General features: G+C 42.2%; 1 protein-coding gene across 20 annotated transcripts in view; it reads right to left on the bottom strand.

Moving 5' to 3' along the window:
• Positions 1-27,147, bottom strand: part of ATP2B2 (ATPase plasma membrane Ca2+ transporting 2) — a 714,211-nt gene that overhangs the window by 55,607 nt on the left and 631,457 nt on the right. For all 20 annotated transcript variants that reach the window (XM_074958190.1, XM_074958179.1, XM_074958178.1 and 17 more), the window contains 2 exons: positions 12,050-12,229; positions 8,694-8,781 (listed from right to left, as the gene is read on the bottom strand). In XM_074958190.1, coding sequence (XP_074814291.1) covers positions 8,694-8,781; positions 12,050-12,229 — 268 coding nt within the window. The remainder of the gene's footprint in view (positions 1-8,693; positions 8,782-12,049; positions 12,230-27,147) is intronic.

The raw sequence follows: 27,147 nt of genomic DNA on the forward strand, positions 1-27,147 counted from the left end.
TACCCAACATACTGAGGCTGGAGGGAGGGTCAGAATCACCCTACATTTTCAAAAGTACACAGCTGCTACTCTGAAACCATTCATTTACAATGGGACTTATGCTCCCCAAAGTCATTTAGATGCTTTTCAAAATTCCACCCTAAGTTCCTGTGTCATCAGTTCAATATATAGGATAAAAGGATGGAGTCAGCAGCTATTTCTCACCCAGAATCTGAAAATACTTTAAGATTAAATCAGACCAACCACTAACACCCCATAGCACATATATCAGCCTGTATCACAGCCTTTCATCCCAACAGCCTGACTGTAGACATAGGCCTTGGAGTATGCCCTCAGGACCAACAGATTCAGGTTTCAGACCAAGGAAGGAACTGGTTCCACAGTGGAGGGGCCTCCATGGACAACACCCTGGAAACAGCACCTCTCTTTTCCATGAAAGAGACTCCATCTTGAGTGCCTCCACTGACTGCAGCTGTGGCGGTGGGGTGGGGAGTGCACTTTATAAGTCAAAACAAACTCCTAAATATACACCTGGAACCTGCAGACAGCCAGTGGGGATTGAGGAATTAAATCAGTTTTATGCCAAAATGGAATCTGCTTTTTAAAACATGTAACCTTGCATTTAACCTCAAATGTGGCAGAACTTTAGTCATGTGAATGGAGTCAGCATGATGAAAAGACTCTCTTCCTAATACACAGATTCTCAAACTGTGGGGCATCCCTCCCTCCTTGGGGGTCATGGAGGAAAGTTCAGGGCGGGAGGGGGGTGAGCAGCAACACCAGGTGGCTTGTGTCAGCCACACAGTTGGGCCCAGGCGAGGGAGCACCACCTCCACACCCTCTCCTCATCTCAGTAAGCCACCCAGACTGGGTCAGTTGAACATTCACCACAGTCGTGCCGATTTCTGCTCCAGGCAGCCTTCGTGACCAGGGCTGGCTCTGCCCCCAGAGACCATCAAACGTGCCTTCCCCCAACCTGGAAATCCAAGGGGGGAGGGGCAGTATTGGTCCTGCCCTAGCAGTGCAACCTGGATGCAAGGTAGAAGCAGCCCACTACTGAGGAAGCCTTGGCTGGGTCATTGGTAAGTATTGGTGTATTTGAAACTTAAAGGTACAGGTAATTTAATTCAAGTTGTGTTAAGGTCTCTGTTATGTTTATGAGCAGGCTATCAAGAATACTTTTGTGTGTGTATTTTTGTCTGGGTTGTGGGGGACACAACCAAAAATTGGGGGGCTCAGCTTAAAACGTTAAAAATCGCTCTCCTAAAGATCTCAGCAAGTAGAGCTCTTACCCTTTTATTGCTGTTTTTAGGTAAGTTTGAATATATGTATTTTAAATTGTGGGTTATTTTTAATCAACAGCTGCATACAAATGTCAAAAAATCTATAGCTCCTCTCTCATTAATAACTGTTCCTACTTCTTATTAAGTACCTCTTACCTGCATGCATGCTCTTCCACTCCCAGTCCATGCCACATTCTAATCTAAGGGCATGTCTACACTTGTCTCTGGAGCGACTGATCCAGCAGGGGGTCGATTTATCGCGTCTAGTGAAGACACGATAAATTGACCGCCGAGCGCTCTCCCGTCGACTCCAGCACTCTACCAGAGTGAGAAGCGCAGGCGGAGTCAATGGGGGAGCGTTAGCAGTCAACCTACCGCAGTGTAGACACCATGGTAAGTAGATCTAAGTACGTAGACTTCAGCTACATTATTCACATAGTTGAAGTTGTGTAACTTATATCGATTCCCCCGCGCAGGGTAGACCAGGCCTAACTGAAAAGCCACAATGAAAATACTGACAAGCAAGCACTAACAAGAAATCAATGAATCACATTTTAATGAATCCACATTTGTATTTCCACCACTCCTGCAAGAGAAACTTCCTTTGTTATTTCCGGTTAGACTTTTCAGGTAGCCTACAAAGACAACAGACCTGACTGCCTGGGAAACCACGTCTGCCACTCTAGAGAAGAGGAGGGGTAAGGAGACAGGCAGTAAAAGAGTATGGGTATGCCCAGACATGGGCAACCACTTCATAGGATCACTAATTCACAGGGAATATGGAGGATGCATTGTATGGGTTTTCATATTCAAAACACCTGTTTATGAAGTAAACAAAAGCTGGTTTAAAATGAAACCACTTTGACCTACATTTGTTAAATACATGTTGAAACTTTGCTGAGAACTGCATTAAACCTATGAATTGTGCAGTGAGCCTGCAAACTCAGCCACAGAAAGAAATGTCAAAACTTGCATGAATGGCCTTTCAGTAAATTCCCTTGTCCTGTTCATCAATGCTAAGTTGTCTATGCACCATTTGATAGAATGCTTATCCTTAAGGTACTGTATTATTTGATTCATCTTATTGATGATGTAAAGGGAAGTTTAAGTGACTTCCCCGAGGTCACAGAAGTCATCAGTGGCAGAGCTAGAAACAGAACACTACCTCACAACGCAGTGCTCCAATCATTAGACAACACTCCTGTATTATAAAAGACGACAAAGCCCTGGTCTACACTAGGAGTTGAGGTCAAATTTAGCAGCATTAAATTGATTTAACCCTGCACCCGTCCACACGACGAAGCCTTTTTTTTTTTCGACTTAAAGGGCTCTTAAAATCGATTTCCAACTCCACCCCCCCCACTCCAAATCCCCAACAAGGGGATTAGTGCTGAAATCAGCCTTGCCGGGTCGAATTTGGGGTACTGTGGACACAATTAGACGGTATTGGCCTCCAGGAGCTATCCCAGAGTGCTCCATTGTGACCGCTCTGGACAGCACTCTCAACTCAGATGCACTGGCCAGGTAGACAGGAAAAGGCATGCGAACTTTTGAATTTCAAGTTCCTGTTTGGCCAGCGTGGCAAGCTGCAGGTGACTGCAGAGCTCATCAGCAGAGGTGGCTATGATGGAGTCCCAGAATCGCAAAAGAGCTCCAGCATGGACCGAACGGGAGGTACGGGATCTGATCGCTGTATGGGGAGAGGAATCCGTGCTATCAGAACTACGTTCCAGTTTTCAAAATGGCAAAACATTTGTCAAAATCTCCCAGGGCATGAAGGACAGAGGCCATAACAGGGACCCGAAGCAGTGCCGTGTGAAACTTAAGGAGCTGAGGCAAGCCTACCAGAAAACCAGAGAGGCAAACGGCTGCTCCGGGTCAGAGCCCCAAACATGCCGCTTCTATGATGAGCTGCATGCCATTTTAGGGGGTTCAGCCACCACTACCCCAGCCGTGTTGTTTGACTCCTTCAATGGAGATGGAGGCAACACGGAAGCAGGTTTTGGGGACGAGGAAGATGATGATGATGATGAGGTTGTAGATAGCTCACAGCAAGCAAGCGGAGAAACCGGTTTTCCTGACAGCCAGGAACTGTTTCTCACCCTGGACCTGGACCCAGTACCCCCCGAACCCACCCAAGGCTGCCTCCCGGACCCGCCAGGCAGAGAAGGGACCTCTGGTGAGTGTACCTTTTAAAATACTATACATGGTTTAAAAGCAAGCATGTTTAATGATTAATTTGCCCTTGCATTCGTGGCTCTCCTGGATGTACTCCCAAAGCCTTTGCAAAAGGTTTCTGGGGAGGGCAGCCTTATTCCGTCCACCATGGTAGGACACTTTACCACTCCAGGCCAGTAGCACATACTCGGGAATCACTGTAGAACAAAGCATTGCAGTGTACGTTTGCTGGCGTTCAAACAACATCCGTTCTTTATCTCTGTGTGTTATCCTCAGGAGAGTGATATCATTCATGGTCACCTGGTTGAAATAGGGTGCTTTTCTTAAGGGGACATTCAGAGTTGCCCGTTCCTGCTGGGCTGTTTGCCTGTGGCTGAACAGAAATGTTCCCCGCTGTTAGCCATGGGGAGGGAGGAGGCAAAATGCGACCTTGGAACGAGAGCACATGTACTATGTATGTAATGTTAACAGCAAGCTTTACCGTGAAAGAGTGTACCCATTGTTCTATAAAATATGTCTTTTTAAATTCCACTGTCCCTTTTTTTTTCTCCACCAGCTGCATGTGTTTCAAGGATCACAGGATCTTCTCCTTCCCAGAGGCTTGTGAAGATTAGAAGGTGAAAAAAACGCACTCGCAATGTTCTCTGAACTCATGCTGTCCTCCCACACTGACAGAGCGCAGACGAATGCATGGAGGCAGACAACATCAGAGTGCAGGAAAGAACAAAATGACCGGGAGGAGAGGTGGTGGGCTGAAGAGAGTAAGTGGCGGGCTGAAGAGAGGGCTGAAGCTGAAAGGTGGCAGCAGCGTGATGAGAGGAGGCAGGATTCAATGCTGAGGCTGCTGGAGGATCAAACTAATATGCTCCAGCATATGGTTGAGCTGCAGGAAAGGCAGCTGGAGCACAGACCGCCGCTACAGCCCCTGTGTAACCAACTGCCCTCCTCCCCAAGTTCCATAGCCTCCTCACCCAGACACCCAAGAACGCAGTTGGGGGGCCTCTGGCCACCCAGTCACTTCACCCCAGAGGATTGCCCAAGCAACAGAAGGCTGGCATTCAATAAGTTTTAAAGTTGTAAACTTTTAAAGTGCTGTGTGGCCTTGTCCTTCCCTCCTCCACCACCCCTCCCGGGCTACTTTGGCAGTTTATCCCCTATTTGTGTGATGAATTAATAAAGAATGTATGAATGTGAAGCAACAATGACTTTATTGCCTCTGCAAGCGGTGATCAAAGGGAGGAGGGGAGGGTGGTTAGCTTACAGGGAAATAGAGTGAACCAAGGGGCGGGGGGTTTCATCAAGGAGAAACAAACTGAACTTTCACACCGTAGCCTGGCCAGTCATGAAACTGGTTTTCAAAGCTTCTCTGATGCGCACCGCACCCTCCTGTGCTCTTCTAACCACCCTGGTGTCTGGCTGCGCGTAACCAGCGGCCAGGTGATTTGCCTCAACCTCCCACCATAAACGTCTCCCCCTTACTCTCACAGATATTGTGGAGCGCACAGGAAGCAGTAATAACAGTGGGAATATTGGTTTCACTGAGGTCTGAGTCAGTAAACTCTGCCAGCGCGCTTTTAAACGTCCACATGCACATTCTACCACCATTCTGCACTTGCTCAGCCTGTAGTTGAACAGCTCCTGACTACTGTCCAGGCTGCCTGTGTACGGCTTCATGGGCATTAAGGGGTAGGCTGGGTCCCCAAGGATAACTATAGGCATTTCAACATCCCCAATGGTTATTTTCTGGTCTGGGAATAAAGTCCCTTCCTGCAGCTTTTGAAAGAGACCAGAGTTCCTGAAGATGCGAGCGTCATGTACCTTTCCCGGCCATCCCACGTTGATGTTGGTGAAACATTCCTTGTGATCCACCAGTGCTTGCAGCACTATTGAAAAGTACCCCTTGCGGTTTATGTACTCGCCAGCTTGGTGCTCCGGTGCCAAGATAGGGATATGGGTTCCCCTCTATGGCCCCACCACACTTAGGGAATCCCATTGCAGCAAAGCCATCCACTATGACCTGCACATTTCCCAGGGTCACTACCCTTGATATCAGATCATCTTTGATTGCGTTGGCTACTTGCATCACAGCAGCCCCCGCAGTAGATTTGCCCCACTCCAAATTGATTCCTGACTGACCGGTAGCTGTCTGGCGTTGCAAGCTTCCACAGGGCTATTGCCATTCGCTTCTCAACTGTGAGGGCTGCTCTCATCTTGGTATTCATGTGCTTCAGGGCAGGGGAAAGCAAGTCACAAAGTTCCATGAAAGTGCCCTTACGCATGCGAAAGTTTCGCAGCCACTGGGAATCGTCCCAGACCTGCAACACTATGTGGTCCCACCAGTCTGTGCTTGTTTCCCGGGCCCAAAATCGGCGTTCCACTGTATGAACCTGCCTCATTAGCACCATGATGCCCACATTGCCAGGGCCCGTGCTTTGAGAGAAGTCTGTGTCCATGTCCTCGTCACTCTCATCACTGCGCTGACATCACCTACTCGCCCGGTTTCGCTTTGCCAGGTTCTGGTGCTGCAAATACTGCTGGATAATGTGCATGGTGTTTAATGTGCTCCTACTTGCCAAAGTGATCTGAGCGGGCTCCATGCTTGCCGTGGTATGGCGTCTGCACAGAAAAAAGGTGCGGAACGATTGCCTGCCATTGCTCTGACGGAGGGAGGGGCTACTGACGACATGGCTTACAGGGTTGGCTTACAGGGAATTAAAATCAACAAAGGGGGTGGCTTTACATCAGGGAGAAACAAAAACAACTGTCACACAGAATGGCCCCCTCAAGGATTGAACTCAAACCCCTGGGTTTAGCAGGCCAATGCTCAACCCACTAAGCTATCCCTCCCTCTGCTATTTCAGGCAGGACTGAATCTCCATTGAAGTTTTCAAGGTGCCCCTGACAGACTTCACCAAAACAATTGTTGGCCGTTGATTTCATGGAGGGATGGAGGGAGGGAGGGACGGGGGAGCAAATGAATACAAAACAAATCTGGTCTATTTCTTGTTTTGATCCTCTCCATCTATCTTTTACATCTTTGGCTGGCAGCAGACGGTGCAGTAGGGCTGCAAGCCATCCTCATCTCCTGCCTGCCCGGCAGAAGATGGTGTAATAGGACTGCTAGCCATCCTCATCTCCTGCGTGCTCACCGTAAGATGGTACAGTAGGACTGCCTGCAGGACTAAAGAGAATGACCTGGTCGAGTCACTCCTAATTTAGTCCCTGCACCCATGTCTGCCCAGGCGCTCCTGACCGACCTTACAGAGGTGGCCAGGAGCACCTCGGACACGATGACGACGGTTTTCAGGCCTATTGCACCGTCTGCTGCCACAAGGCAATGGGTTGCTGCTGCTGTGTAGCAATGCAGTACCACGTCTGCCAGCACCCAGGAGACATACGGTGACAGTGAGCTGAGTGGGCTCCATGCTTGCTGTGGTATTGCATCTGCACAGGTAACTCAGGAAAAAAGGTGCAAAACGATTGTCTGCCGTTGCTTTCACGGAGGGAGGGAGGAAGGACCTTATGACATGTACCCAGAACCACCCGCGACAATGTTTTTTGCCCCATCAGGCATTGGGATCTCAACCCAGAATTCCAATGGGCGGCGGAGACTGCGGGAACTGTGGGAAAGCTACCCACAGTGCAACACTCTGGAAGTAGACGCTAGCCTCAGTACTGTGGAAGCACTCTGCCGAGTTAATGCACTTAATGCACTTAGAGCATTTTGTGTGGGGACACACACAATCGACTATATAAAAACGATTTCTAAAAAACGACTTCTATAAATTCGACCTAATTTCATAGTATAGACATACCCAAACAAAACAAAAAAACCCCACTTTTGTTGAGTTTCCTCTCCCCTCCCTTCCCTTCTCTCACACATTTCTCCTCACCTCCCCCATATTTCCCTCTGTTTCTACCCTATCACTAAAGCCTTGTCAACACTGGAAAGGGCTTGCTGGTGTAACTATAGTGGCAAACCCTCCTAGTGTAGACACAGCTTATACAGCAAAAGAATGCATTTTACTGTTATTGCTTTCTCAAACAAAATAAGCTCTCCACAAAAACATTTCATAGAATCATAGAAGATTAGGGTTGGAAGAGACCTCAGGAGGTCATCTGGTCCAATCCCCTGCTCAAAGCAGAACCATCACCAACTAAACCATCCCAGCCAGGGCTTTGTCAAGCCAGACCTTAAAAATCTCTAAGGATGGAGATTCCACCACCTCCCTAGGCAACCCATTCCAGTGCTTCACCACCCTCCGAGTGAAATAGTGTTTCCTAATATCCAACCTAGACCTCCCCCACTGCAACTTAAGACCATTGCTTCTGTTCTGTCATCTGCCACCACTGAGAACAGCCTAGCTCCATCCTTTTTGGAACCCCCCTTCAGGTAGTTGAAGGCTGCTATCAAATCTCCCCTCACTCTTCTCTTCTGCAGACTAAATAACCACAGTTCCCTCAGCCTCTCCTGGTAAGTCATGTGCCCTAGCCCCCTAATCATTTTCACTGTGCTCTCCAATTTCTCCAGTGGGCGGACCAAAACTGGACACGATACTCCAGGCGTGGCCTTACCAGTGCCGAATAGAGGGGGATAATCAATTCCCTCGATCTGCTGGCAACGCTCCTACTAATACAGCCCGATATGCCGTTGGCCTTCTTGGCAACAAGGGCACACTGCTGACTCATATCCAGGTTCTCGTCCACTGTAATCCCCAGGTCCTTTTCTGCAGAACTGCTGCTTAGCCAGTCGGTTCCCATCCTGTATTGGTGCATGGGATTCTTCCTTCCTAAGTGGAGGACTCTGCACTTGTCCTTGTTGAACCTCATCAGATTTCTTTTGGCCCAATCCTCCAATCTGTCTAGGTCACTCTGGACCCTGTCCCTAACCTCCATTTTTTTTATAATGGCATAACTGCATCAATATTAGGGCTTTTCCCAGTAGAGAAATGTTGTTAAACAATCACACCCCTGACCAACACTTGCTCTACTAGCCAAAGTTTCTAGCCCAGACCTGGCCTGGCCTAACTCTCTGATGAGTGAAACAATTGTGACATGAGAAATAACACAGCTAGCTCCTGGCTCCTCCTCTTCCTCCCTCCACTCTGCCCTACCAACAGTAAATTGCTGTGTATCTGGATTGTAATATCAAAAACAAGTACAGTAGGTGACACTATTAGACAACGATGGCTACTATAAATACTCACTCACACATGGATTATTTGCACTCACCTTTCACCAAAGTGTGTTTGTCCGTGGGAGACGAGCGAGCAAGTACTCGTAGTTTTGGCCAGATCTTGTCAATACGTTCTTGCTCAACCTGAAAATAATAATACAATCATCAGCCTGTCGTAAGCAAATCTGGATCTATGTTTTCCTGCCTAGCAAAGTTTTCACTTTTCACACTCAAAACTGATATGAAAGGAGAATCAGGCCCTACACTGGTAATCTGGAGCCACCTCTCTCCGAAATGACCAGCCAAATGACAGTATCAGCCTGCACTACTGGTAGGGTAGGTAGGGCCATGAGACACTGAGTTCCCCACACTGTCTTACTGAATTGCCTCAATTGCTGGCTGAAGTAGGTAGGATTCACCGTAGGGACAGAAGTGGCCTTTTTATTGCCTTACAGAATCACTACACTCAGGGCTGGATTACCCAATAGGCAGACTAAGCACGTGCTTAGGGCACCAGCAAAGCAGGGGGCACCAAAAAAAATGAGATTTTTTTTTGAAAAAAATTGATATTTGATATTTCAAAAAAGCATCGAAGTAGTCATCATGGGAAAAATCAGAACTTTGTTAGACTTCCTTACACTCCACTACATACTCTTCCCATCGTTTTTCTGTTCTCTTTTTATTAATTATCCCCACCTAAACCAGAGGGGCATCCTACTAATGTAGATCGAAATAATGCAAGGAAATCAGTCCTGTCATGTATTGCAATAAATTTATGTTTTATTATTGACATATTCTTCTGAGTTATATTCTTGTTGGAGCTTGTGGTTCAGTTTGACCCATTTTTAGCAGGCCATATCTCAAAATATGGGAATGCTGGCAAAGGTAACCCATCATACTTATCCAAGACAATATGTGATGAACTCATTGGTCTAATGAGTGACAAAGTTTGTTCAGCTTTAGTGGGTGAAATAAGTACTGCTGGGTACTTCAGTTTGTCTGTCAACTCTACACCTGGTCTTTCACATATTGATCAATTGAGTATTGTACTAAGATATGTGTCTCCCACAGCTGGAAAACCAGTTGAACGATTTATAACATTCCACAATTTGAAAAGCCACGCTGGTGAAGAAATGGCAAATCAAGTATTGAATTATCTGTGCCAAGTTTGCAAAATAGATTTCTCAAAGTGCATAGGTCAATCTTATGACAACGCTGCCAACATGTCAGGGCGTTATCAAGGAATGCAGAAGAAGCTTTTAGAACAGAACAAATATGCCATATTCATACCATGTGCTGCACACTCTCAATCTTGTTGGCCGCAGTGCTGTTGATTGTTGTCCGGTGGCAGTAAGTTTTTTCTCAACAGTCCGGTTACTTTATACATTTTTCTCTGCCTCAACACACCGATGGGCAGTTCTTAAAACATATTTGGGCAATGATCGTGTGTTGAAATCTCTTTCTAATACTCGCTGGGAGGCACATGCAGTGGCAACAAGTGCAATTCTGGAGTCCTACTCAAAGATTGTGGATGCATTAGAAAGTATAGCTGAAGACCAATCACAAAAGGGAGAAACTATACGAGAGGCAGAAAACACTGCAAACAAGATGCAAGAACTAGAGTTTGTATTCATGTTGACCATGTGGAATGAAATTTTACAACACTTTTACCACACAAGTCAAGCTCTCCAAGAAAAAGAATTGGATTTGAAAACATGTGCAGACATCTGTCAATCATTAGCAGACCACTTACACACTTTGAGGAATGATTTCGAAAGATTTGAAGACATATCAAAAGATATCTTGCCTGATACTAACTACAAAGAAGCCCAGTCCCGCAAGCGAATCAGAAAAAAACAAGCAAATGATAGTGCAACAGAAACAGCATTGAATCCTAGAGACAAATTTCGCGTATCTACTTACTACGCTATAATTGATACACTTGAAGCCCATATGAAGAGGAGAGGTGAAGTGTACAAAGTAGTATCAAGTAGATTTTCTTTTCTAAACGATATCTGACGAACAATATTCAGAAGGTTCCCAAAAGCTAGTTGACTCATACCCTGTTGACTTGAACATGAATCTCTGTGGAGAAGTACGGCAGTTCCACTGTTATATGCGCGAAAGTTTAATGAAACAGGAAAAATGAAATTCAGTCACATTGATCTTCATGACACAATATTGAAAGACGGAATACAATGTGTATTTCCAAATGTAGAGATCGCACTACTTATTTTTCTAACACTGATGATTACTAACTGCTCTGCAGAACACTCTTTTTCTCAGCTGAAAAGAATAAAAAACCCTCAGAGAACAACGGTGCGTCAGGACAGACTTGATTCACTTTCCCTATTGTGTATGGAAGCGGACATGCTTTGTCGAGTCAGCTTCGATGAACTTATCCAGAATTTTGCAATCAGAAAATCTAGAAAGAAGCTATTTTAATTTCAGCATACATGTAAGTTTTGTGTCATTTTGAAAAATAAAATTTTATTTTACGGTACAGTATTGTTTTTATTTTGAATTACATATGGGGGGGCACCATAATCTTTTCAGTGCTTAGGGCCTCTAAAGGTCTTAATCCGGCCCTGACTCCACTCCAGAATCTGACTCTAAAAGTAGCAAGGTGGAGTTCTATATCTGCAGTGTCTCGAGGGCTCCCAGATTGAATGTGCTCAGTCTACAAGTAGAAAGATGTTTCTGTTCACTAGCCTTGCCAACTCTAGCTGGGATCTGGAAATCCAGCTGAGTTCTTCATCTCACACATCATCACCAAGAGAAAAGGTTCTGCAGGCCAGACTGTGCCCTCAGTGTCCCACAAGCAAACTCCATTGTCTGACAGTTCTGCCCTCATGTTGTCTCAGTAGGTTTGCTTGGGTGTAACCACTTATGTAGTCTCATCTGAGAATGGAGCCACATTTTAAATGAGACTCGATGCAAGAAGGCAGAGCTCCAGCTAAGCAGCAGCATTTAGAGGCTGACTCCGTATGGCTGCCAGTTGCTAGTGAGCTCTGAGAGCCCTGCTGTTGGGTTTTTGGGGAGTTTTTTGGTTCGTTAGTTGGGGGGTGGAGGGTTAAAGAACTTTTCTGAATTTGTACTTTTTGAAACAGTCTGATATCATGGTTCAGAAAAGAGCTCAACTGGGTTAGCACTAGTGTGACAGTGTCACTGATTAGATAACTCTCAGAAAAGTTAAATGTAACATGCTGGTTTATCAGAGGCATTTGAAATAACAAAGGAGTAATACTGGAAGTCGAACCATCCCTTCGGTCAGGCTGTTGGGCTGGTCATTGTCTACTGAAGTGAGGGACATCACAATAGAAGAGAAATACAGTGTGTTCCTCCATCCTTCACTGTAGTTTATGAAACATAACATCGGAAAAAGTTACTTTATATTCAATTCATGAATTACCTCTCCCTTCTCGTTTCGGATCCTCCTGTTAAACTCCTTTCCCTCTATGCAGAGAAAGTCTTCTCCTGGATGAAGAATTCCACACTTGATTGCGATGGCACGAGCTGTATTGATGTTGTCCCCAGTGACCATGCGGACTGTAATTCCAGCTCGCTGGCACTTTCTTATGGCTTCTGGGACCTATAAACACAGTACAATATACATAATCTGCTACGGTTTTTTAAATTGCCATATTTTTTAAAGGTGAACAATTCCTAGAGATAAAAATAGGACTTATAAAACACGAACAAAATCATGGCACAGATCAGGAATATCTAAACTGCCCATCTGAAAGATACTCTCACAACTTGCCCGAAGCCCCATAAGCTACCCCTAGTTTTTACTAAAAAGGAGTCGTTTGCAGCTGACTTAAACCTTAGTATAGAGGTACAGCCTGCTGAGACTACAGGTTTCAACATGGAATGCTCCATTTGATCCAACAAGAACACCATTCCTTCCTTCTTTTTTCCTTCTGTGTTCTCCTCAGATATGACAACATTGGTAAACATACAATTTTTAATAAAAATGTATTGAATTATAAGGATGAACTAAATACATTGAAGCTATTTTTCTAAAATGATTTACAATTAATATATCTGTTCTTCAGATGAGTGATTATGTTACTACATATATTCTGCCCCAACAAATCTTGGCTACATTGAATTAAAGTTGCAAGTACATATCAATGGTTTCAGTGATTGCTGTTTTTTTTCAGAACATTTTAGTTAAAACAAAGTAGAAAACCAAGAAACTCAGAAATAAAGCTGTAGTTTCACATGAAGTAGCAGAATCCTCCCGCTTAACTCCTGCCCATAGAGGAGCCTGCCTCCTAGCTTCATTTTTGAATGTGAAGTTTCCAAATCAAAAACAAAAAAACAACCATGCACCACCGAAGAGGAGTTTTATCATTTGTTTCATACATACATACATGTCTGAGTATCACCACACTAACTTTAAGGCTAGTATGCAGAAATATGCTGCTTCTGTGTCTAATCATGCTTGGCAACCAACTGCCACATAGAGTCATAGGATTGACTGACCTTGATTTGAGGGCCACAAAGTTCCCCACCCACCCATTATCTTGTGGAGGGGAATCCTGATGCTGCAAAATGGGGAGTCTCACATCTGAAAATCTCTGTATATGGTTGGGATCACGGCTCTTCTCCTGCATAGACTAAGTAGTGCATAGCAGTGTGGTTCTGTGTGTGTGTGTGTGTGTCCAGGCATTCTCCAGTCAATCCCCTGTGCCTTGCAAAGTGCAAAAATAAGTTTGCACTAAATATCTGGCATACATATTTTTCTTCAGTGTTGAAGGCCCATTGTGTACACAGAATAAACACAGGGGTATGCATGGAACCCCGTCAGCCGCACATCCTCTATTTATGTCATCAAAATAGCTGGAATTTTATGCAAAGGTTTAAAAAGTGGTACATCATTAAATATACTTTTGGAACAATGGTTTCTGTAGTGGTGAAATGACATACAGCTAAATGCTGGCTAGAATATGCAGGAATAGAGAAGCTGATTTGCCCATTCCTTCTGCCTACGACGACTCAGCACCAGCCTGATAGACCCTGAGGATGTCATGCTATTTCAGAAGCAAACATATTGGGGGGAGACATCACGGGGAGAAGTGGAGCTCGACAGAGGAGATGGAGCCCACTTACTACTAAAGACCCCTACCTCTAGTCTTGGGGTATTAGGAGAGAGGAGTCTAGAATGGCCCCCTACTCTCCCTCCCCCAGATTAGATTTTTGATGCAACCTCTTCCTTCTGTCAACTCTGTTTTGGTGTTTTCTGCAAGTACTATTGCTCCGTGGTATCAGTCAGCTGAGGAGGTCAACCCCTCCTGCATGCATTTAGAAGGCTCCGTGTATGTTTACGACATCTCCATCATCCTTAAAAATCTGGGACTGCACTCCCCCTGCTCCCCGAGGAGGAGGCAGTGCTTAGTGGCTCTCCCAGAGTGGAAGATCCATCTAGAGCTCCTTATGCTAGTTCACACAACATTACATTTCTCCACAGCAAGCGGAGCTGCAAGACCATGATTTGGCCCATAAAGACAGCCAAAACAAAGGACATTGAGATAAAACATGATTCTCTGGAAATGAAATGAAAACTGACTTTTTTTCATTGTACATTTCTTCATCTTAGCAGCTATTTTCATTTAATAAAGAGATGCTTCTGTTCCAAAGTCCATGACGCACGTTGCAAAAAGACTTTCATTACTTAGGACACAAACATTTTAATTAGGTAACTGCACTTTTCAGATATTAAACAGCATAAATGTTCTACTACTTTTGATCAGCCTCTTGCTTCTCGTGGAAAATAAGTTGACAGGGCTTCAGGAAATGCTGAAGAAGAGCCCAGAGAAGCTGCCTAAATATTAATAAATTTGCTATAAATACCCAGTTGTCATGCTGTACTACCAAAATGATATTCAGTATCAAAAACTCATGCAGAAATGCGACTTCATTATTCCAGCTGTGCACAATGTGCTTCCATAGATTATTTATTATTCAACTTATTAATTAAAGCTCAGGGAAATCCTACAAGAACTTATAGACACTAAATACATCCAAACCTTCCTGGCCATTCAGTGGAGTCATTGGCATTTCTAGCACAATAAATGATTGTTCTTTGATTCTCATCTGGGAGGTCATTCAAAAAAAAAAAAAGGTTCACTATTAGGTTATTAAGTGAAAATCAATATGCTGTAGAGAGATAGGAAAAATATGCAACACGGTTTTTAGTTTGTTTTTTGGAATTATTGTAAATAGTGGATCAATACGATCAGTTAGCACCCTTTTACAGCGAGAGAGAATGGAGATAAACAGGTTAGAGACAAAACACCAACACCGCAGTTTTCATTCCCTGGTCTATCATGTACTGTACTGTCTTTGCAGGACCATTAAGTATGACCTTTAAAGATAAGACAGTTAGGATAGTGGTATCTTAAAAAAATGCTCTGCTTGCTGAAGACCTATTGAAAATAATGCATGTTCCAACAAAGTTTGCATAGTCTGCTGTAATGGGTAGCAAATATAGGTTGGTCTGAATAACTTATTTTTCAAGGATAATATTTCTTCATTAAGTCATAACCCTGAAGTTGGTGTTGTAAAAACCAGAAGAAAAAACAGCCCATGCCTAACGAGCTTGCTCTCAAAGCAAGCATGTTGTTCTTAAAGTTCACCATACAGCATCTGGCCACTAATGTAGATGCAAGCCAGTGAAATTCAAAACAAAACACTTTAGAGCAATCTGAGTAAGCACATCCAGCTGTTTTTGCTTCAAGACTCCTAAAAGCGGAAGGAGAATTATCACGAAGTATTAGAAAAAACTATGGATCTGTCTCCCTCAAAGTTACCCTTTGAGGGGGTCAAGATGTGGAGAGTTGTCTTTTTAGGAAAATCCTGATTCGATTGTCTGAGTACATTTGGAGCTCATTAAGGAAGGGACAGTTTTTCATGCGTGTGCACACACCAACTCTATACCACTCAGTGAATGATAAAAACAGTATGCACTAATGTAGTTCCTTTCCCCCCAGAGGATCCCAAAGTCCTTTACAAATAAGCCAAACACCCCTGTGTGGAGTAGGTGAATAACACAGTATCACAGAAAAACTCATTTCAAGTTCATATCCATTCTTCTTTATTCTAAAGGTCTCGGCTAAGCAAGATAGTTAGAAAATTCCTAATAAGCATTCACCTCATGAATTCAAAGCCCTAGCAAAGTCATTTAGGACAGTGGAGTGATGAAGCCTATGTGCGAGTGGATGTACACAAATGAATGTAACTGATGACCCCACTATCAAGAATTATCAGATGCGTCCAGGTCCTAGAGTGAAGTGTTATTAAAAATATATGGATCTAGAACAGGAGTGAGCCTTTGAGAAAAAGTGTATTGGGGTCAAATCCTGAGAGGTACTGAGTACCTTCCACTCTGGTTGACATTAATGGGAGCAGAGGGCACTCAGCACTTTGCAGATAGTGATCAGTCAGCACCTCACAGGATTGGCCCCTGTCTTATCACATCCAAATTCTGAGACTTTGTATTCAGACACAGTCTAAGCTTAAAACCCCTGAATTCACTGCCTGCTATAAAGATCAATAGAGCTATGGACTGGTTTTGAGTCCAAAGAAAGTATTAGAATCTGCTGGGAAAGCCCCTTTTATGTATATCTAGGACATGGGCCATTGAGGGCCATTTTATTAAACATAATTTATTGTAATAAGCATGTTTGTACAATGCAGTAGTTTTGGTGAACGTGGGAGACAAAGGTTGATTGCTAATATTAGTAAGTGAGAAGCACCTCATTCTTTCTGAAGGGAATACATGTTTTCCTGTATCCATGTTTAAACTCAGTTGGTCAGCCCAGATAAAATGAACTCTTAGTAATCCAGAAATTAAAGTAGAAATGTAACTAATATTAAATTGCATTGTACATATTATCTTCAGAAATAGTTTTAAAAACACAATTATTTGATGAATATTCAACACTAAATTTGTAATTTGGACACAAGATTGTTACATATTTTATCAAATTTAACAAACTGCATCATCAAAAATGATATTTCAAAATATAGAAATTTTATAACTTTTACAACCATAGTGAAACTATTTTGGATGGTAGAAACTTTCAATCCAAGGACATTTTTTAAGAATATGTAAAAGTGTGAAAGATCTAAATGATATCTCTTTCTCCTTGATATACATAAAAGTGGCTTTCCCAGCAAATGATAATACTTTCTTTGGACTCCAAACCAGTCCATGGCTCTATTCATAACAATTAACCTTCTCTCTGAGAAAGTAATCAAAGAGAAAAGTAAGAAGTTATATGATCATAGTCTATAAGTATGTATACAGGGAGAGTACATCCAATACTTCAGGGCTCTTTAATCTACCAGACAAAGACATAACAAGATCTAATGGTTGGAAGTCGAAGCTAGGAATATTCACACTGGAAATAAGGGGTACATGTTTTAACAGCAAGGGTCCCTGTCACTGATCATTGGAATAGCTCAGCCAAGAATCAGAGTGATAGCCGTGTTAGTCTCTATCAGCGGAAAGAACAAGGAGTACTTGTGGCACCTTAGAGACTAACAAATTTATTTGAGCATAAGCTTTCGTGGGCTAAAGCCCACTTCATCAGGTGCATGCAGTGGAAAATACAGTAGGAAGATTTTAGATAGATAGGTAGTTAGATAGATAGATATACACACACACACACATATATATATATATACACACACACAGAGAAAACATGAAAAAATGGGGGTTGCCATACCAACTCTTAACGAGACCAATCAATTAAAGTGGGCTATTATCAGCAGGAGAAAAAAAAACTTTTGTAGTGATAATCAGGATGGCCCATTTCAAACAGTTGACAAGAAGGTGTGAGTAACAGTAGGGGGCAAATTAGCATTTGGAAGTAGTTTTTAGTTAGTGTAATGACTCATCCACTCCCAGTCTTTATTCAAGTCTAATTTAATGGTGTCCAGTTTGCAGATTAATTCCAGTTCTATGGCTTCTCCTTGGAGTCTGTTTTTGAAGTTTTTTTGTTGAATAATTGCAACTTTTACGTCTGTTAGGGATTCAGCTAACGGGATGTTAGGCATAATTAAAAAAGGGATAGAGAATAAGATGGAGAATATCTTATTGCCCTTATATAAATCCATGGTACGCCCACATCTTGAATATTGCGAACAGATGTGGTCCCCTCATCTCAAAAAAGATATACTGGCATTAGAAAAGTTTCACAAAAGGGCAACTAAAATGATTAGGGGTTTGGAATGGGTCCCATATGAGGAGAGATTAAAGAGGCTAGGACTTTTCAGCTTGGAAAAGTGAAGATGAAGGGGGGGGTATGATAGAGGTATATAAAATCATGAGTGGTATGGAGAAAGTGAATAAGGAAAAGTTATTTACTTGTTCCTATAAGAACTAGGGGCCACCAAATGAAATTAATGGTCAGCAGGTCTAAAACAAATAAAAGGAAGTTCTTCTTCACACAGCGCACAGTCAACCTGTGGAACTCCTTGCCTGAGGAGGTTGTGAAGGCTAAGACTATAACAGGGTTTAAAAGAGAACTGGATAAACTCATGGAGGTTAAGTCCATTAATGGCTATTAGCCAGGATGGGTAAGGAATGGTGTCCCTAGCCTCTGTTTGTCAGAGGGTGGAAATGGATGGCAAGAGAGAGATCACTTAATCATTACCTGTTAGGTTCACTCCCTCTGGGGTACCTGGCATTGGCCACTGTCGGTAGACAGGATACTGGGATGGATGGACCTTTGGTCTGACCCAGTATGGCCATTCTTATGTTCTTATGTACCTGCATTACTATTTATCATTGAAAATCCAATGTTATTTGCTATGCTCTAACTTTACTGTAGAAATAAGAACATCCTAGAAGTCAATGTAAACTAAGAGGATAGTCCAATCTCATGCTTCAGGACATAAACCGATAACAAAAGGGGCTGGGAAGGAATTTTTCCATCACGTTCAACATTGCACAATTGGTTACCTGCATTGCAAGGGTTTTCACCTTCCTGTGTAGCAGCAAGTATGGGACACACTGACATTTGCATCATTACAAAGACGTTTTTCCTTCCAAAAAAGTAACAACATTCACTAACGTGGTAGAATTAGAAATGAGCCTAATGCTTCTAAAGGAATTCAGACAGATGCTCACTTGGCGGGTGAGACAGCTCATGTGGTCATTTGTGCTGTTCTTCTCTCTTCCATTTACCTGGTAAACCAGAGGTCGTAACTAGGTGAGCCAAATGCAGATCACTAAAATAAAAGCTGGGCTATAAGAGTAATAAATCTGAGCTTTTCATGGGCCCTAAGTAAACTACTCCACCTTCAGGATACGTCAAGAATATCTGCCGTTTACAGAATGGCTCTCAGTCAGTACAAATAATGTAATAGCATTAACAGGCAAGAAAAAAAGAATGAATAATGGACAGAAGTTTATCTGCCTATGACCTATGTATCTATGACCTACAAGTAGCATTCCCACCTCCCCCTGTGAGTCTGGTCTGGAAACCTCTTTTGGTCAACCTGAAGATGTGGTAGCACTGGAAAATAGCACCAATTAAGCTCATAAGCAATCTGCAACTTGCGTAGGTGGCTCCCAAGTGATTGACTGAGTTGCCAGGTTTCGTTATTCTGCGTATGTCCTGCTTGTAAATTTAAAATGACCTTAGCAGCAGTTTTGAACAACATGACTCCCTCACTTACAGGATTTGAGAGATTGAGATGACAGTTTGGAAGCCAGAAGTAGAATATGGGGCACAAAGGAGGAAAATGATAGTCCCAGTGTGAAGAAGAGAAAATGAAGGCTTCTATTTGAAATGCCAGTTCTAGTAAGCAAGTTCATGGAGGCAGAACCTAGTTTCATATGCACATCAAAATAATATCTAAGAAAAGATATAATCCTATTCTTATTTTTGGACAGCTGGTGGGCAGTGTCTAATTTAACTCTGTGTAGAGCAACTATACTTAAAATATTGCTCATATTTTCTTTTTTATTTATGTAGGTAAGAGACTACATTGGCAGACTGAGTGGGCAGTAGAAACAGACACATCTCCAAGCTGTTTCCACAGAACCTAAGCTTACATTTACAAAGAATCAAGCTTCTAGCATCTATGAATGCAGAGAAAGCTTTCTGGATATAAGCTTAAAGTAGCCTGATGCAGCAATCTCTATCTGAATCTGCTGACAACCAATGGGCCAAACTGAGATGTGATGTAAAAGATAGTGGGTGCAAGTTGGCAAATGGGTGAGTGATTGACGTGTGAACAAGATTCATTAACCCTGGCTCAGGGAGGTTGTCTCAAACTTCAGAGACAGATCTCTACAGGTACAAGACGCTGCTTTAGTTGCATGCCTTCTTGAATATTTCCAAATGTAACATCAAGTACAAAAGCTAACCCAACATAAAAGATGCACAGCACAGCTTGGGGTGAAGATATAGAAGTGTGTGAGAATTAACCAGTATGGGTAAATAAGAGAATATTTGAATGGGTGAACCTACATATAGGAGTATACAACACTCAGAACAAGGTCCCTGCCTACTAGCTCTCGGGCAAGAGAGAAAGACAAAGCTAATCAATAACTGGTTTTATTGCTGCTGAATTCATCCAAACAATTTCTATTTATTATTGAGGGTAATGCAACCACAAGCAGGCTTTTTACATTAGCTGTGGGCTTTTTTAAAAATAAATCTGAGAGAGATGTACATATTCATAATAGGCACAATTCTCAAACCCTCCAAGAAAGGTGTCAGCGGGACACCTTTGGCACAGCAGAGGTTAAGCATCACTGTAGCAATCCATGAGGTTAGGTTTGTGAAAGTAGTAAAGGCTATATTTTCACTTGTGCTAACTCCCAGAAGCATCTTAGGAAAAGAGGAAATGAGGCTTTCCCTCTAAAATGTTATTTAATGTTAAAACAAATACCTGAACAAGTTGTCAGAGTTATGACTTTTCATTAATTTTATCACAGCTCCATGACTTGCCATTTCTTGCAGGATAAATCATGACTTCCACCAAGATTAAGCTAATTAAAAGACACATTTATAGTAATATTCTTCGCTCTTCTGTCTTTTCCTCTAAAATGCTTTAAGGTGCAGTGAGTGAGGTAATATCTTTAATTGGACCAACTTCTGGTGGTGAGACAGACACGCTTTCAAGCTTACACAGAGCTCTTCTTGACGGACAGTGACATTTCTACATGATACTGTCAGTTTTGTTCTGCTAAATTAATGGAGTCCCTGCTAGAAACAATGGCAATTTGGGGCTGTAATGGCAAATTCTGTCACCTAACTACCCTTTAACTAAAAGTCAGCTATTTCCTTCCTAAGGAGCAATCCCAGAAGAACATGTTTTTTGCAGTTTTATTTTCCTGAAATACTCTGTTCCAAGACATTTTGGCAACTTTTGTTTTACCATTAGTTATGGACTTCTGAGAGTTTTTAGTAATTTGAATACAATTTTTAAATGACTCATTACTCCATTGTTTTAGTACTATATTAAAAAAAATGGATTGGAAAAAATATGAGCCTAGACTCATCTGAAGTTTTTTGGCAAATTCTTGGTGAAATTTTGAAAGGGCGTAAATTTTACTGAATGTTTTGAAATGAACATGTGTTGTAACATTTTCCATATCAACATTTAATTGTGAGGGATTCAATTAATTAGTTAAATAATTGTTTGGAAATAAAATGTTTTTCTGACTTCATTTTCTTTGATCTATTAAATAGACTTAAGAGTTGACCTCCTTATTGTTAGCACCACTATTCATTTTTTACTTTATGCTCATAAGAAATAATTCCCCATGAGATAGGAGAGCAGAAACAGTTTTCTCACAAAAACACACTAACAACAGTCACATTAAATGAGAGTTTTCAGATCACTGAAAAAATAACTGTCAAATCACATTGCAACCCATTCCTTGGGTTCATCATTCAATAATAGAATCCTAAAAATGGTTAAACTAACTTAAAATGCTATTTTCTTAACAATATGTTAATAAGACACATAAATCTGCACGTATATAAAATATTATTGGATTTATAATTCACTATAATATAAAATACATAGTAAAATGTGATAAGATGTGAAGAGGGTAAATGATCTTCTAGTTTGTTTATCAAAAGAGGTTTGCTCAACTCTACTCTGCAATATTTCATAGAAAATGAGGGACTCATCTAATAAATGCTGTTAGATTTTATAGCATTTTATAGAAATGTTATTTTTAATGGACAGGAAATGTTTAATGTCATGATATAGAAGCAATTTAACTATATGCAGGACATGGCTTGAAAGACTCACTTACATATACATTTGGAGTAGAAGAAAATTTGTCACCATCTGATGCAAGCATATTAGGATAATTGCATTGCATGAACGATAACGGAAGTGTTATAGAAATTATATAAAATAGACCATGACAACATAACGTTTCACAAAGAACATTGCTTTTGTTTTTGGCTTGAAACTATAATATGATAGAATTCAAAAGAGAAAGAATTATCGGAATATTGTAATGTGCTATGACAAGTTAAAATTATCTATTTCTCCCCCCCCACCCGCCTTGAAAAGAGCTTGTGTTAGAATCCGCTGAGCTAGAACCTGGGAACATGGGAGTTCTGGGCCGCTGATGCCTCCACATCACCACAGGACACACAGGCTAGGAAGATCACGGAGGGGGATTAAGGAGGCTAGAAGGATCATGTGAGGCTGCACTCGGCAGGTAGTACTGCCCAGCAGGACTTGAGTGGGAGCTCCTCACAGCCCCCTGATTGGCTGATGCTAGTATTTAAACCAGGAAACCTTGAAGGGGAGCTGTCTGAGGAACACCACCGACTGCTTGCCCACCTTTGCTCCTGACCCTGCTTGCAACAAACCCTAAACTATGGCTTCCAACCCCGGTTTGTCCTCAACTTTGCTATTTGATTGCGGTCTATAACCTGGTGCACCACCCTGATCTCCTGGTAACCTGACCCTTCTTGCCTTCTGATACCTGATGTGATGTTGCACCCCATAACACTTATATGCTTATATATGCTTACGAGTGTAAATATGACCTAACTGGAATATGTTTTATGCTAGATATGCCATGTAACATATCTTTGCAAAGGTTATGATCTATTGAATATATTCATCCGATTTGTATGCATGTATCATTTTTATATCTGAAGTTATGAGTGTTGGCTCTATGCTTATTTAAAGTGTTTGCTGTAGTGAGCATATAAGGCAGATTTGGTCAACATAGTATGAAGGGGTTATTCAAGTAATTGGGAGTACTTAACTAGCAATAGACTTTGGGAGACACCAATCCACATCTGAGCTTTCCTGGGAACATTCAAACTAACACGTAAACAATGGGGTTGGCCTGCAAAAAGATGAATCATTCACAGACATGTGACTTGCCCAGGTGGCTACAGACTCCATCTTGTTGCTGTCATTTTGCACAGGAGAACAAAGGGGTTTCTGAGCACAAGAGAAAAAATATAAAAGGTTGTGGAAACCCCTCCATTTTGTCTTCAGCTGGCTCAAAAAATAGCCTCTCCACCCAAAGAGATGCCTGAAAGAAACTGGAACAAAGGACAATAACTACGGGGGTGAGAGTGATTGCTGGACTCAGACTCGGAAGAAGTCTAGTCTGTGAAAGAAGCTTATTGGAACATCTCTGAGGGTGAGATTTACCTGCATTTAGTTTCCTACTGTATTATGCTTAGACTTGCATGTTTTTGTTTGATTTTGCTTGGTAAATTACTTTGTTCTGTCGGTCATTACTTGAAACCACTTAAATCCTACTTTTTATATTTAATAAAATCACTTTTTACTTATTAATTAACCCAGAGCAAGTAATTAATACCTGGGGGTGCAAATAGATGCGCATATCTCTCTATCAGTGTTATAGATGGTGAAAAATTTATGAGTTTACCCTGTATAAGCTTTATACAGAGTAAAATGGATTTATTTGGGGTTTGGACCCCATTGGGAACTGGGTATCTGGGTGCTGGAGACAGGAGCACTTCTTAAGCTGTTTTCAGGTAAGTCTGCAGCTTTGGGGGGACGTGGTTCAGAGCTGGGTTTGTGTTTGCAGCAGGCTAGCGTAAAAAACAAGACAGGGTACAGAAGTCTGAAGCTGCCAGGGAAAACAGGCTCAGAGGTAGTCTCAGCACATCAGGTGGCAGTCCCAAGGGGGTCTCTGTGACCCAACCCATCACACCTGACTCTCTGTTTGCCTTCTGGCCTTCTTGGACTCTGACCTACCTGTAGCCTGACTTCAGTGCTTAATTTGTGCCAGGGCTTGGCAGTTCATAGCCCCAGCACCTCTGGGCTTGCCACGTCACTTATGAAAATAAAATAATTGCTTGAGCCCCAGCACCTAATTGCTAAAGCCCCGGCACCTCTTTCATTAAAAATTAAGCCTGCTCCTGTCTTGCCTCCTGATGCCTGACTCTTGGTTCACCCTCTGGCCCATCTCAGGCTCTGACCTACTAGAAACCTGACTCGGCTTGACTCTCAACTCCTGTTCCAACCACTAGGTCTGACCACCCTCATCTGGTCATGACAGCTTGGCCTCCACTGATCAAAATTAAAGCAAGTCAAATCATTAGCTCACATTAAAGTAGCCTGAGAGAATGGCAAATAGTGACATAAAGCAATAGTGATTATCACAGACCATCCCAACAGACCACCAGAACATGGTGCTTACATCACTGTATATAAAGTTCTTCTTCGGGTATCTGTCCACGTGGATCCCACTCTCCTGACTCAATGTGTGCACTATACTAAACTGTCACCAACCTGCAGCAGCACCTCTGCCATGGCAGCACAATCCTAGCTCTGACCGGTGAGGAGGGGAGACCCATGGGGGGAAGGAAGGGAGCACCCTGGAGAGTGAGCCCAGCCCACACTCACCCTGCAGCAGCAGCTCCTGTCCCACAGGGCTGGACCCAGCCCTTTTCTCCAGACGTGGCAACCTGGGGTATGGGTCACAGTTCCCCTCAGTCCCCTCTTTGATGCCTCATGCCGTACCCTTATAGGTTTCATTCACAGCATTCTGCCCACGGTAGTATCAGTTGCCCTATGTCTATGGGTAAATCTCCTCTACCAGTGAACCTCAAAGAATGGTTCAGTAGTCCCAAAGGGAAGATGTGTGGGCACAGGGCCAAGAAATACAAAGAGAGGGGGTGATAATTTTATTATTATCAGATCCTTTGACTCCGTTGGAATTTTCTTCATCTTCAGCAGATGAAGCTGTCACTTCATCAGTGTCATTTATGATGGGTGATTTTAAAGCTTCAAAGCTCCTTAAAAGGATGGCTGAAACCCTAGAAATACCACTAGAAATAAAAATCATACAAACTGTTGGATGTCTTATACCCAGTTATGTTTAGCAATGCCTATTAATGGCGGGATTCTAGACCCAACCAACAATCTTTGGCAGACCCCACCTTCCATCTCTGCTACATCAAAGCAAGTGGACTGTCGATAACAAGTTCCTCAAAAAAGGTTTTGAGTACTTCTATATTCACTCAGTTCCAGGATTATTGGTTATGGCTACAAATGAAAAGTCAAGACATCCTGCTCCACCAAAGTCCGCCACAGAAGATAAGGAACCAAAAAAGTTGGCTCTTTTTGGAAGGAAGACTAGACTCCTTGTCTAGTTTAAATGTCAGAATCTCCAACTATCCAGGCTTCTCTAGCCAAGTATGACTACCTTTAATGGGATTAAGTTTCCCAGTTCTTTAAGTCTTCTCTGTATGCTTTAATTGCTAAAACGACTTTACAAGCAGCACTGGATAGTGCTGACACAGCCACAAGATCAATGGCTACTGGTGTCACAATGAAGAGAACCCCGTAGTTGGTTGTGCCTGGTATCCCCAGAAAAGTCCAGATGGTGATGGAGAAATTATCTTTTGAAGGACATGATTTATTTAGCTCAAGTAAATATGTCTATGCATCCAGCTCACAAGTAGTATTTATATTTTGTGGTAACTGATATATGTTAACAATTCAAAGTCCTCCTTTTTGGTCCCTCTACTGCCCCAAAGGGTATTCACAAAATGCCTCTGCATGGTAGCTGCCCATTTAAGGAGACAGTGTGTTCAGGTTTACCCTTACCTCGACAATTGTTCAATTTTGGGAAAGTCATCTCACTCAAGTCTGTCTTATATTACTGGGACCCGTGGCATCATGTATTTTCAGAATACCATATTCCAAACTTCACCTCAAACCCTTTCAGAGATGGCTGAATTTGCAGGTAACAGATCCTGAACAAGTCCTATCATCTCTTCTCTGGTGGAATGATGCATGAAATGCTTGTCACAGCATACCTTTCATTTCCCCATCCTTCAGCAAGACACGGATAATAGATGCCTCTAGGAAGCACATCTGGATCATTTTCAGACTCTCAGGCTGTGTCCCCCTTCATACTCCCATTTAGAGATAAATGTTTTGGAACTCGGAGCAATAAGTCTGATGTGCAAATTTTTCCTACCTCTCTTATAAGGAAAAACCACACAGGTCATAGCAGACCATACCACAGCAATGTATTTAATAAACAGGCAAGGAGAGGCAAGATCAGCTCCTTTTTCTCAAGACGTATTTCTTCTTGGGAGTGGTAAAATCAGAATTCTGAAAAGTCAAAAATCTTGACATTTTCATGAACTGAAAAATCTGTAAAAATATTTGCATTGGATCAATTCAAAATATTTTGTTTCAATAATTTTGAATTTTTTTTATTTTAAACCTCTCTTTTTTTTGGTTATAAGTTAACTTAAATTTCAAACTGAAAAGTCATTTCAAATAAAAAAATTGAACTGTTCAATGTCAATTTCAAACTTTTTTCAAAAAAAATTCAACAGGAAATTCATTGAAACAGAACTTTTCCCACGAAAATTTCTGGGTTTGATAAATTGGCATTTTCTGACAAAAAACCATTTAATCAAAAAATTCACAACCAGCCTTATTCACAATCTGCCCTCCTTCCCTACTGCAACAGAGTATTTTTATTCAATATTCTGAGTGGCAGCTAGGACCACTTTTATGGGACCACTTTTATGCCCTCGAGGCTCTGCAGGGCATATGCATCAATAGACACTGCTGATTAAAAGATTTCAAGCTTGTGTGCATGGAGCACATGCATACCAAGAGTGGGATCCACCTGAACAGAACACCACGAGGAGCTACTAGTAATGTAAGGTAACCATTCTTTTTTTGCAATTCAACTGTAAACAGAATTGCCCAGAATTTCCCATTCTAAAGGGAAAAAAAACAATTAAAATCAATTTGTAATATGCACATTAAGGGCACTTTGGTAATGAGTAACACTCATGCACAGAACCACTGTAATGTTTAAAAATTCTTTATGAAAATATACATTGTTGTCTCCTATTTTTAATTTAAGTGTAATAACCCTGGAGCCTATCACAAAGGCTATATTATTTTATTGGAGTTATAGAAATGGGATAAAACAAAACCTTTAAAACCAAAACCCTATGAAATTTTGGGGACCAGTGAAAAATCACAGTCTGA

The sequence above is a fragment of the Natator depressus genome, chromosome 7 (assembly GCF_965152275.1).
Source record: "Natator depressus isolate rNatDep1 chromosome 7, rNatDep2.hap1, whole genome shotgun sequence".
Classification (NCBI taxonomy): domain Eukaryota; kingdom Metazoa; phylum Chordata; order Testudines; family Cheloniidae; genus Natator; species Natator depressus.